The sequence below is a fragment of the Puntigrus tetrazona genome, chromosome 18, assembly GCF_018831695.1.
Source record: "Puntigrus tetrazona isolate hp1 chromosome 18, ASM1883169v1, whole genome shotgun sequence".
In the NCBI taxonomy this organism is placed as follows: Eukaryota; Metazoa; Chordata; class Actinopteri; order Cypriniformes; family Cyprinidae; genus Puntigrus; species Puntigrus tetrazona.
Window position 1 is genome coordinate 20465874 of NC_056716.1, and position 12678 is coordinate 20478551.

General features: G+C 36.7%; 2 protein-coding genes across 5 annotated transcripts in view; one reads left to right on the plus strand and one right to left on the minus strand.

The window, feature by feature from the left end:
• cd9a (CD9 molecule a) overlaps positions 1 to 3594 on the minus strand; it is a 9628-nt gene extending 6034 nt beyond the window's left edge. Inside the window, exon 1 of one of the 2 annotated variants that reach the window (XM_043216480.1) lies at positions 3219 to 3594. In XM_043216480.1, the coding sequence (XP_043072415.1) occupies positions 3219 to 3287 (69 nt within the window). In that variant the 5' untranslated portion in view covers positions 3288 to 3594. Of the gene's footprint in view, positions 1 to 194; positions 375 to 3218 lie in introns of those variants that run through there. The other variant, XM_043216481.1, reaches the window with a different exon arrangement.
• A 1633-nt stretch (positions 3595 to 5227) lies between these two features.
• vwf (von Willebrand factor) overlaps positions 5228 to 12678 on the plus strand; it is a 33274-nt gene continuing 25823 nt past the window's right edge. Inside the window, exons 1-13 of one of the 3 annotated variants that reach the window (XM_043264827.1) lie at positions 5228 to 5367; positions 5866 to 5929; positions 6752 to 6898; positions 7015 to 7117; positions 8017 to 8225; positions 9227 to 9348; positions 9430 to 9646; positions 9724 to 9846; positions 10682 to 10793; positions 10926 to 10972; positions 11502 to 11638; positions 11717 to 11855; positions 11969 to 12069. In XM_043264827.1, coding sequence (XP_043120762.1) covers positions 5866 to 5929; positions 6752 to 6898; positions 7015 to 7117; positions 8017 to 8225; positions 9227 to 9348; positions 9430 to 9646; positions 9724 to 9846; positions 10682 to 10793; positions 10926 to 10972; positions 11502 to 11638; positions 11717 to 11855; positions 11969 to 12069 — 1521 coding nt within the window. In that variant the 5' untranslated portion in view covers positions 5228 to 5367. The remainder of the gene's footprint in view (positions 5368 to 5865; positions 5930 to 6751; positions 6899 to 7014; positions 7118 to 8016; positions 8226 to 9226; positions 9349 to 9429; positions 9647 to 9723; positions 9847 to 10681; positions 10794 to 10925; positions 10973 to 11501; positions 11639 to 11716; positions 11856 to 11968; positions 12070 to 12678) is intronic. The other 2 variants (XM_043264825.1, XM_043264826.1) reach the window with 2 other exon arrangements.

The following is a 12678-nucleotide window of genomic DNA, read 5'->3' on the forward strand; positions in this document are numbered from 1 at the left end:
TGTTTGAAAATCTAAAGGTTGACAAATCTGTTCCAAATCTCCATGCCAAGGCTTAGCTAAACAAACACCCTTAAAACGAGCCCACTTTACCCTTTCACCCCATTCCACGCACATAAAACAACACTAACACTCGCAAATCAAATGACGGTGTGCTGCTTTCACAATCACACGCGAAAATATCAAACTGCACCTACCCAGAAGATAAAGTTCAAGATAAACATGGCGTATTTAATACATTTTGCACATCCTTCGACACCCATTTTGCTGCTGTTCAAGTCACTTTCCTTCAGCTAAATAGATCGGTTTCTGCAAAGTCTGCTCGCAAACGCAGTGCGTGTCCGTTAGAAAAACCTCCTCCTCTTGTTTGTGGAGAAAGTGAAAGTTAAAATGTCTGCATGTGTCAGTGGGCGGAGCACACAGGTATGTGGGAGGTGTTGTGAAAGTCTGCACTCTGCAGGTGACTTCACACTTTATTCTGCTCCAAAAAACATTTTGCTTCACAAAAATAAAGCATGTTTTTCACTGCAACATTTGCATGATCATGGATGACGGTTACCTTTGAATTCCCATTACGATATTGCACAATAAAAATAAAAAATAAAATAAAAAAAACTAAATCTAATTCTCATGGCTGCAATGAAATGAAAATAATTTTCTGAACAAAAAAATATTATTAAATTTTTTTATTACATTTGAATTATTTTATACAAATTAGCATAATCTAAATTCAGAACAACACATACTACCATGGTGCATAAATACTTCATGGTATTGATATAAATAATACATAATTATATGTAACATAAAATTATTTTATTAGGAGTAAATTAATTTTCTTAAAATAAATTCAGAACCTTTAAAATAAAAAGGTCCCAAATAGTCTTAAAGTGTGTGTGCATGTGTGTGTATAATAATATTTTACTTGTGTGTGTGCGCATATATTTACATTTATTTTAAATATATATTATATATTTTTCATAAATATGCATGTGTGCATTTATATATTAGAAATGTACATAGTACACACATTATGTAAATTTTTATTTGGATGCTAATCCACTTATCAGTATTGAGAATGTAGCCTTATATATATAAAAAAATTACAATGACATATCGCTATCAGCGAAAAACTCATAAGTAACTAATGAATCGTTAAATGTAAATACAGTTTCGTCCTTGTTTAAATCTCTGGTCACTAAATAAATGGGTAGTTTAGTCTCTATGCAGGGAGGGAAGACAGCTGAAAAGCCCGTGGAGAGCATGAATGCTTCATTATTGCGATGGTTTAACAGACCTGCAGGATCTCTGTGTGTGTGTGTGTGTGTGTGTGTGTGTGTGTGTGTGTGTGTGTGTGTGTGTGTGTGTGCGAGAGAGCTCAGAGGAGGTGTTAAGTAATGCTTATATTAAGTAATATTTACAGAGTGCAAATGAATGAGGCCATATCCGAGACACACACGTTTTCATATGTGCGCATTATTCCCCATCAAAACCCACAACAAATGCAGTTTACTGTTAGTTTGTCCATGAGATTATCATGCTCTATAAATAGACTGGCAGATTAAAGACAATCTAGGACGCGTGCTCACATAAACCCTCGGGCTGGACACACACACACACACACACACACACACACACATACTGCTCTGGGTCATGTTCACTGCATTGAAGAATTAGAGATTCATGTAACCTATTGAATTGGTTCAAAAATTCCCGACTGGTCTTTGTTTCACCACAGCGTTTAAGGTGCTATTTCTTCCCCCGGTTTAATGTGGACGGACAGCATAAATAAGCTATCCGTAAGACTGGCTCTCCCATAATGTGTAAACACTATGGAAAGATCAATCATTGATCTGTTTGCGGAGCTCTAGACTGAATAAAAGGCCACGCTTTGCAGCCATTTTTCCGCTGGTGCAATTACATTTTATTTCCCCATTCCCTTCGATTCCGCGTATGCTGAACTCTGGCATGAAACTGAACATCCGAATGAACATTGCAGTATGGTGTGATCCATATTGCCAAAAAAACCCAAAAAACAGCAGAGCAGACCCAACTGGAATTAAGCCCAAAAATGTACTGTGTAAGCATGTTTGTGTGTTGTGGCTTTTTGAAAGGGAGACAATTCATAATGCAAACTGCTTTTGCATGCTATACAGAGGCAATATGCATATTAGGATTTACAATACCATTTTGTGACACTAGAGGCGCTTAAATATAAATATTTAGAATTTTAATGCAGTTTTTCTTAAAAGTGCCTTAATGTTACAATAAATATTGCGGGAAGCAGCAGTTTTCAGGCAGTGTCATGTTTTCATTTTTTCCCCCCATATTCATCTTTTCCTATTAACATACTTGCTACGAATGTCCAAAAACAGAAAATCGGACATGATTAGAATTTTTATTTTCTAACGTGCACAAATTTAGGAAGACAATGTTGGACCCAGTGTGTCTTCATAAGCCATTAACACCATTAATCACAATACGCCCAAATATGATTTTAATGCAAAAAAGCATTTCTCGCTATGCTCTGTGATTGGTGGAGAATCATAGCCAATTTTGCTGTTTAAAAATGCACCATTGCTTTAAAATATAAACTGATGGTTTCAACAAAAGGATCATAGATTATCAACCTTGAAGCTAACAGTAGGTAAAAAAATTCCTTAATCGACCAGATTGTTGCGCACTACAAATATTAGCACACTGTGCACTATAAAGTGCCTACGAGAGTCATCATGCTAATTCGAATTCTGGACTGAACACCTGGCGAATCGGTTCGAATGGAACCGGTTCAAAAGAACGATTTGTTCACGAACCGGACATCAGCAGAACGCGCCTGTCCAGCCGTGAGAGGGAACAGCTGACACACACAAACACGAACAGAGGGGAGTCAAAGGAAACACTATCAAAATTCAGAGCTTGTCCCACCACACACACACACACACACACACACACACAGTATTTTAACTACACGACCAGGGTCCTGAAACGCGAGCTAAAAACCTTCAAATTAGGTCAGCCAAACGGTTGCAATCCCTTCACACTGCTTCACACGGACGTCCTCGCGTCATTAATTACAATCTCAACTAACCAGGAACGCATACGGGACGCTATGCACAGGCGTTCATCAATGAATCTCCGGGGGGGAAAAATCGCGGAGTAATTATAAAACAGCGTCCCGCGCGCGAGCCGACCTCTGCACACGTCAATCGTTTCACGCTCACCCAGAAGATGAAATTGAAGACGAACATCAGATACTTGACGCACATCTCGCCTCCGGTCAACGCCGCCATCGCAGCAGCCCGTCCTCGCTCACACGACACCGAACGAAAAGAGTAAAGATCCGTCTGTGTCCCGGCGTCTCGCAGGCGGCTCGCGCGTGCGGCTCCGCGTGTGACTTTACGCGCGTGTGAGTGAGCGTGTAGCGCGCGCGCACGAAAACTCACGACGGGCACAAACTCGCCCCCTCCCCGCCAAAGATCAACTTTGCAATCGTTGAGGCAAGATCGAAGGTCGAGCACTTTTTTGGTGCATCGACCCGCTTGCTATTTTCGGAGGATTAATGAAAATCGCGCGCGCGCTGTATTTAGTTAGGCTAGTTGGGGATCTTTTTTAACCCTTTATTTTATCGTAAGGTCCACTCGGCACTCGGGTCTTTATTCTCTGGGAATTACGTCATGTTGGAATGACGTCACCGCAGTCACAGCAAAGCCCAGTGGTTTCTTCAAGGCGTTTTTTAAATGTTGCGTAAGATAGAATATGTCCTGTGAACTTTATTATCTTTGGATACGCGGGCTTTAATGGCACATGCCCGAACGTAAAGATTAATTGAATAATGGTATCTCTCGTTGAAATTAAAGAGAAATAACTTCAACACTTCAAATAGCTCATTTTTTTTTGTCCATTTTTTATGATACATAATTTAATTTCACGTTCCTGGCCATCTGCTTTCTTCATATTTATTTGAACCAGACTCCCCTCCCGTACTAAAAATAAGAAAAACAAGAAGTGAAGCACCACATCAGCACTTACTGACTCACAATTCCCACTCACATGATTTCATAATCAGGAATTGCATCATGATTAGAGTCATATGCATTTACAGACATTTTATATCTGATGGATGCAAGTCTGTAATATGTAAATATATACAAAGCCTACATAAATACATAGTGGTATGGCCAAGTTTGTATAGGGGTTTTAATTATATTTACATCAAAACAAGTCTATAGTTCTCATTTGCATTACTTATTAAGCATGGTTGTGAAGGAGAGTGATAGATCAATAGCGTATGTCATCTCTCTCTTTCTAAATATATTTGCCTATTAACTTTTTATAGACTATTGTTTAGTATAAAATAATATATGCATGCATCAAGCACCATTTACAAATAGTCCAGAACAGTTCTAAGCAAATATTTTGGTATATTTTTATGTACGAGGACGACTAGGGACTTTTGGGCCGTGCTTCCGAGCATTATTATGGATTACAGAAATGTAGTAATTTAAACCTAAAATGCCTTAATAATAGATTTAAACGTAGCTTTTTACTTTACAAGGCATTCATTTATGTGCTGGAGTCGCACTGATTACTTGTGATGTTTGGATTCTCTTTCTGACGGCACCCATTCATCATTATTGATCAAGTGATGTAATGCTACATTTCTCCAAATCTGTTCTGTTGAAGAAAACCTGCTCATCTTCATCCTGGAAGGCCTGAAGGAGAGTAAACGTTCAGCTATTTTTGTTTCTCCCCATTTAGTCCATTTTATGTTAACATATTAGCATGTTTTTGGGGCCTTTGTTCAAATGACAAGTTTTAAGTACTGCGTTGGGTCAAATGTACTGTACAATATGGGTCGTGAGGCGATATGATGACATGAACGTGTTTCTGCCGGCAAGTTCAGGGTCAAAAAAGAATGGTAGTATGGAAAAAAAAACAACTCCTATTAATGCAGTGAACATGCTCTGAAGGTTTCCCCAACAGTTAATCCATCAGTTTTTAGAGACTGGTTACATCACAGAGGCTGTGAACTCGCTGCATATGCTGCGCTTCGTGTGCGTGTGTGTGCTGTTTAGCTTGGCTCTGATGTCCTCTGTTGGTTTGTCTTATCTGTCTTCACTGCCAGACTAATCCTTCGGTTCCTCCAATGCCCAGACTTCCTCCTATTGTCCTCTCTTAATGAGTTTGAAAACGGAAATCGCACCATCCCTCCCTCGCCCGTTCTTATAAAGCGTTTCTTTTCCTGGTAGCCCGGGTTCCAGTCATGTTTTCGTGACTGAGACACCGAACAGCGAAGACCTTGCATAGCAAAGCGCTTTGGAGAACCTGTCGCTGGGAACCTGCAGCTGGGCCAGAGGTCAGAGGTCAGAGGTAACAGGTGTCGCACTATCAGCATGCTTACAATATGCGTTTGTTTCTGTGATTCTGTGAAATCCCTGTATTAGCGATTCTCAAGCCGCGTACGTTTGTTTGGCTGCTTAAGGCTTATGTTTTGATGTTTAGGCATGCATGAGAATATACAGCGTGTTTGGGAATTTATTATTCTCATTTTCCCATTGTATGCTCATGCTCAAGAATAACAGCGTGGAATACGCGACTTCTCTAAGACTCTCTGACAGATTTGTAGGTGCTCAGAGATTTTTGCTTTGTTTCTCACTTCCACCTGAACTTTCGTTTTGGCCCGTGCCGCTATTTTTCATTAAATGAAACCCCCAAATGCTCACTTCGATATACTGTTGATGGCCTGCAACTGTGCGTTAGACCTTTACATTTTCAGTTTGCATTTAAGTGTAGAGTGCCTAAACATTGCAATGCACCGCATGCTTTCTAGGATGTTCTGATTGCTAAGTGGACTGTTTTTTTTTTCAGATGGAACTGTGCAAATGGAAAGGATGGAGCGGAGTCCTCTGGGTTTTCATCTTGAATTTTTCAGGTTAGATTTCAACATGTTTGCATCTCCAGACGCTTTCTGTTTTTTTTTTGTTTAGGTTTTATTCAAAAAGGTTCATAAAAATTTATAAAAAGTAATAGTAAAGACTTATATATATATATATATATATATAAACAACAACCTTTGGATAAAAGCATCTGCAAAATGACTAAATATATATATATATATATATATATATATATATATATATATATATATATATATATATATATATATATATTTTTTTTTTTTTTTTTTTATTTTTTTTTTTTTTTTATAAAATAAAATAAACAGTCAGTTTGTCAGTTTATGTATATTAAATTTATGTATAATGCATTATAAAGGGTTATTATATTCTACATTTTTCCTCCCAATTATTTCTTCTGCTGTGCAAATGCATCTTTACAACACTACATCTTAAACAACATTGGAGTTTTTCTTTATGGTTTATAGTTCTATAAGTATCTGAATGTTTACAGACAATAGTTATGGGTTTTTCCTATTTCCTCAGCATTATTGCCGTTTGATTATTACTGATGCAATCTTAGACAGTGACAGCTTTAACAGGCTTCATTCAGACCAACGCACAGATCTATTTCGATATGTTTTGTCCAACTCTGAAAACATAACTGTGCGTATCAACGTTGTATAAAAGTATCGACAACTGCAAGTGCATTTAACCGCAGCCGCATTTCGCTATATATTATTGTATTTTTGTTCAAATAAATGCAGGCTTGGTTGATTTTATAATCTTACCGACCCCAAACCTTTGAACATTAGTCGTTGCTTTGATTGAAAGACTCTCTTTACCTCTTTGTTTTGCAGGTTCGGTGTCGGTGGAGGGGTCTGGTCGCTGTAGTCTGTTTAGCCGGCAGCATATACACACGTTTGACGGTGTGATTTATGAGTTCCCCGGAGACTGTAGCTACATGCTGGCGGGAGACTGCCAACACAGAAGCTTCTCCATACTGGGTAAAAGCCAGTCACACACACAAACACAGTTTTCCATGAATTAAACAAACTATGGCACAGTTTGTACACTGTCAAGATGATAAAACGCCTGCTTTTGTGTGCGTGTTTACGTCTAGGTGATTTCTCTCATGGAAGGAGGAAAGGAGTGACTCTGTTTCTGGGAGAATTCTTCGAGCTTCACCTCTCTGTCGATGGGAGGCTGTCACAGGGAGCGGAAAGGTAGAAATTGAAAATATCAAAACATTAAAGAAAATGCTTATGGATTGCGAACTGCGGGTGAATGCAAACGTGAATGATAAACTAGAAAATTGCTCAAAACATTTTTTGAAAACTGGAATGGAAAAAAAATTGAACATTTTCAATAAATTTCTAATAAATCTGTAATAAAAATCTATATTAAAATTTGCTAATAAATTCTATTAATAATAGCAACGAAATAAAAAACACTGAGAATTAAACAAAGTTTAAAATTTACTATAAATTATGCATACACTGCCATTATAAGTTTGGGATAAGGCATTTTAAATGTTTTTAAAAGGAGTCTCTTCTTCTCAACAGGGCTGCATTTAATTCATCGAAAATACAGAAACAATATTGTAAAATATGCAATTTTAAATAATTAAAATATGCAATTTTAAATAATTTTTTAACACTTTAAAATATAACTTCCTGTAATGCAAAGATGACCGTTTGGCATTATTTTTCCAGTCTTAGAAAATCATTTTAAGAATCAATAGAAATCATTCTAATTTATTATCAATGTTGAAACACTTGTGCTGAGATTTTCATTATTTTGTTTTATTAATAAAGAGTTAAAAACAATTTATTCAAAATAGTAAGTCTTCTCAGTATATATATTGTACAGCAGTAACAATATATATATATATATATTTGTACTTTTATTATTTGATTTTTATTTTAGGAGTCAAAATCATAATTCATTTAGGATTTTTATGCACTTTTACCACTATACCCTGTTGAAAATACCAGCTTAGACTATCATTATAATGCCTGGTTAGCAGGCTGGTTTGTGACACCAGCTCCCCAGCACATAAAACACAAGTTATTCTAATGTTTTTTCAGCGGGGTAGAGCATTCAATATATTTTTCCCCTCCAGGCTCCCACTGCCGTACGCGTCGAGTTCTGTGTTTGCAGGGTACGAGCTGGGCTACATTCGATTATGGAGCGACGAGTTCGGGTTCTCCATCCGTATAGACCCCTCACATAACATTCAACTAACGCTCGCCAAGCAGCACAGCAACCGTACCTGCGGCCTGTGTGGAAACTACAATTATTTGGTGGAGGATGAATACACCGCTCAAGAAGGTGAGAAACAAATGCAGGAAAAACACAAACACGTACCTTTCATGTGCACCGGATGCTGATTAATACGAGCTGGGGAAGTAGGTGGCGTCATTGTTCATCCTGAAGACAAAACATTAGAAAGTTTCGGTAGATAGCTTTTTGCTTCTTGCATGTCTGTTAGTGCCCTGTCATTGTTCTGTATTAGGTTTTGGACGGCGCGCTTATCAGCTGTGTTTAAATTTAGTACATAATCTTTCATAAATGAGTCAACCACATGATAAAGAGAGCCAGGAAAACTTGGAAAACATGACAGAGCTGAGAGAAAATGTGTTTGAACAGGTGAAACCTAAGAAGAAAGTGTTCTGGTACAATTTCACCCCAAATCCAAAAAATCATTTTTGATAAGTTGCCCATTAAAGACTAATCTAAACAATAACAACAACAACACTCCCATAATTAACTATATGTCCAGATGATTTATTTTTAATTGTTCTTGTCTTTGAATAAAAAAAAGAGCATAAATCAATTGTTAAAAAAATTATTTAGAATGTTTAAATAAATTACTATTAATGAAAAATAATAATGAAAATAGATAACAATAAAATAATATACATATATATACATTATACACATGCATATAGAGTATTTTAAATTGAAATAAAAAAAGAAATAAAACAAAACATAGCAAATAAAATTATTAAACGCAATTAATCACATCCAAAATAAGTTTTTGTTTACATGTGTACTGTGTGTATTTATTATGTATATATAAATACAGTATATATTTTGAAAATATATTTACACATTTGCATATTTACATATATATTATTTTAAAAAATTATATGTGTACGTGTTTGTGTTGATATACACGTAATAAATGCACAGTAAGCACAGAAATTATATAAACCACCTTTATTTTGGATGCAATTAATCATTAATAAGCCTATGCAGATAATAATAAAATATTTCAATACAATATATAGCTTGACGAGATTGATAGATGTACTAATGTGTGTGTTTAGGTTTTCTGACAGATGATTCGTATGACTTTGCAAACTCCTGGGCCATGAAAGGAGCGGATGAACAGTGCAAACGCGTCTCGCCGCCGTCTCAGAGCTGCAACAGCACCGGAGAATCAGCTAAAGTCAGAGCAAAAGCATCCTTCTCTCCGCCTTAACGGTCTCGGAGGTCTATCTGTTTCTGAGCGTGTCTGCGTGCGTTTCAGGATCAGATGTCACGGTGCGAGGCCATGAGCAGCTCGGCGCTCTACCTGCGCTGTGCTCACCTCGTGGACGCGGCCGTGTTCGTGTCCGTGTGCGAGTCTGACGCCTGTCACTGCGGCGCGCGAGACGAGTGCGTGTGCCAGGCCATGCTGGAATACGCCCGAACCTGCGCCAGTCGCGGCCTGACGCTGTCCAGCTGGCATTTACAGAGCCAGTGCTGTGAGCAATGCACGCATACTCGATTGTAAATACGTGTCACGTACGATAGCTGTGAGAGCGTGTTTCCTTTTGCCCAGCGCCCAAGTGTCCTGCTGGAATGGAGTACAGCGAATGCGCCCCGACCTGCTCCACTTCCTGTCAGAACGTAAACATCCAGGAAGTCTGCAAGGAGGAGTGTGTGGACGGATGCAACTGTCCAGGTGAGAGAGATGCAAGGTTGATTTTGTGCTTACTTCATCTAATATTTCATATTATTATTATTATTTTTATCAAAATTCACAAAACAAAGGTCTTCCTTATGATTTTCTTTCTTTTAAAGATTTTTAAATAAGAAAAGTGGTTTTGGAGGTAAAGCGCCCCTGCTGTTGGGGCTAAAGGCGCACAGTAATTAACATGATAATTAATAGATGGCTGACCTTTCCATTTGTTTACATGACATGGTTGCAGATGTTAAATAATATATATTATGTTGTGTAGCCATATTAGAGATAATCGTTTAGAATGAAACCATCATATTTAACAGCTTGATATTAATCATAGCGGTTAATAAAATGTCATTTGTTATTACTACTGTAAATAAATACGCAATTACTATTGGAATCTTTCAGAATCTTTACTAAAATTATTTTGTTTCTGTATTTTTAAATATTTTTTTATATTAACTTTTTAATTGATTTAATTTTATTTTTCAATACAACGTATATATTATTGCAATTATACAATTTAGGTGCAGTGAAAAGTAAATGATTTCTTCAGGTGCTTTAGCTCTGTTGTACCTTGTACACACACACACACACACACACACACACACACACACACACACACACACACACACATATATATATATATATATATATATATGTGTGTGTGTGTGTGTGTGTGTGTTTTCTCTGATGCAATCTTTCATGATTTTGCTTTTCAGGTAAATGTATCTTTAGATATTGTTTGAAAAACCAGACACTGAGCACGAATGGTTATTTTTGTAGTGTGCTCAGTTTCCTGCTCAGTGTTGAACGTGTGAAATGTGTGTGTCAGCGGGTAAGGTGCTGGATGGAGATCGCTGTGTTGACGTCTCTCAGTGCTCCTGCACACATGCTGGACGCAGATACCCTCCTGCTTCCTCCATATCACAAGACTGCAACACATGGTGGGACACGCACACACACACACACACACACACACACACACACACACACACACACACATTACAAAACAATGCATTCAAATATGTGTGGCTGCTGTATCTGAACACATGCACTTAAACTATCTTAACTTGTAGCGTCTGTCGCCATGGATCATGGGAATGCACCAATGAAGAATGCCCTGGTACGCTTTAATGTTATTAAATATCAATCTAGCTCCATTCTAAATGCAAAAGAAATACAAAAGATCCTATTTTATCAGAAAAAACATCACATTACGACACCAAAATATGTATGAAAGGCAGTTTCTTGTTAAATATTTATGAATGCTTTAATTAGCAAACACTGCTATCGTGTTATTTTATTATTAATGATATATAATGTGTAGATATAGCGATGTAGATTTTGTCAATAGTTTTTGTTTTATTTTTAGATTTAATGTTATTTTAATATATATGCATATTTTGTTTTCAGTTTTATTACTTTTGTTGTGCCATTATTATTAGTTTTTATTATTTCTGTACAGTATGTTTCTTTTAGTAATTTTATTTATTGGTTTATTTTGTTGTATCTTAAAGTTAAACTGAATGAACATGAGAAGCATTGCTTTTTAGCAGCTATCTATAATAATAGTATTATTTTTTTCATTTCAGTTAATCTTTAAATGCTTTTAATTGTTACAAGCATTGTTTTCATGCTTTGTCTTTCTTTAGGGGAGTGTATGGTGACAGGACAGTCTCATTATAAGACCTTCGACAATAAGTTCTTCACCTTCAGTGGTATATGTCAGTATCTGCTGGCTAAAGACTGCCAGAGCAACTCTTTTTCTGTCATCATTGAGACGGCACAGGTCTGAAGTCTTCCCTGTGGTATGTACACTTGTGCTTTTTTAAGGCTGTGTGCTTATGGTTGTGTTTTCCTGTTCAAGTGTGCCGAAGACCAAGATGCTGTCTGCACACGGTCAATTTCACTGAGGTTCCAGGATCTGGCCAATCAGACGGTGCGTCTCAAGCATGGGGGCGTGGTCTCTGTGGATGGAATGGATGTGCAGACGCCTCTAATTAATGGTCTGTCGGCATGAAATACACAGAATGCATACACAGAACACGCAGAATTAATGGATAGCTGTAATGTAACAACACTGAAGTAAAAAGTAATGCCGCTTTGTGTTTGAGCGTAGGTGCATTAAGAATCCAGACTACTGTGTTTTCCTCTGTGAGATTGCGTTATGGTGATGATCTGCATCTGGATTGGGATGGTAGAGGACGCGTTTTGCTCAGGGTAAGTGTATCCTGCTGGGAAAAAAAAGGATAGGATATAACAGCTTAACGTCGTCAAGCTTAGCCAGAACTAACCAAGTTAAAGTAAATGTTTACCTAATAAATGAAAATCATTAGCGTGAAGTGTTACAATTTTCTTTAATTGCCATTTAAAAAAATGCTGAAATAGAATAAAAATCAATATTAGAGGAAAACGTAAAATGAAATGAAAATCTATAAACTAAAGTTGAAATAAAAATAAATTACAACAAAAAAATGGAACCTGAATTAAAAAAAGAAATGAATGAAATATTATAGGTAATTCAAAATATTAATAGATACTACATAACACACACTATTATAGTATTTATCATTATTCTGAATTACTTTTAATTTAATTACTTATAATATATATATATATATATATATATATATATATATATATATATATATATATATATATATATATATATATATATATATATATGACACATTGAAATATTTTTATGGACCACTTATATAAAAACTGCGATATCGGTTGTACAGTGTTTTCTCGTCAATGGCCTCTGTTTGCATTTAGTTTCATTGTATAGAAAGAGCAGCACGAACATTCTGCCAAACATGATCTGAA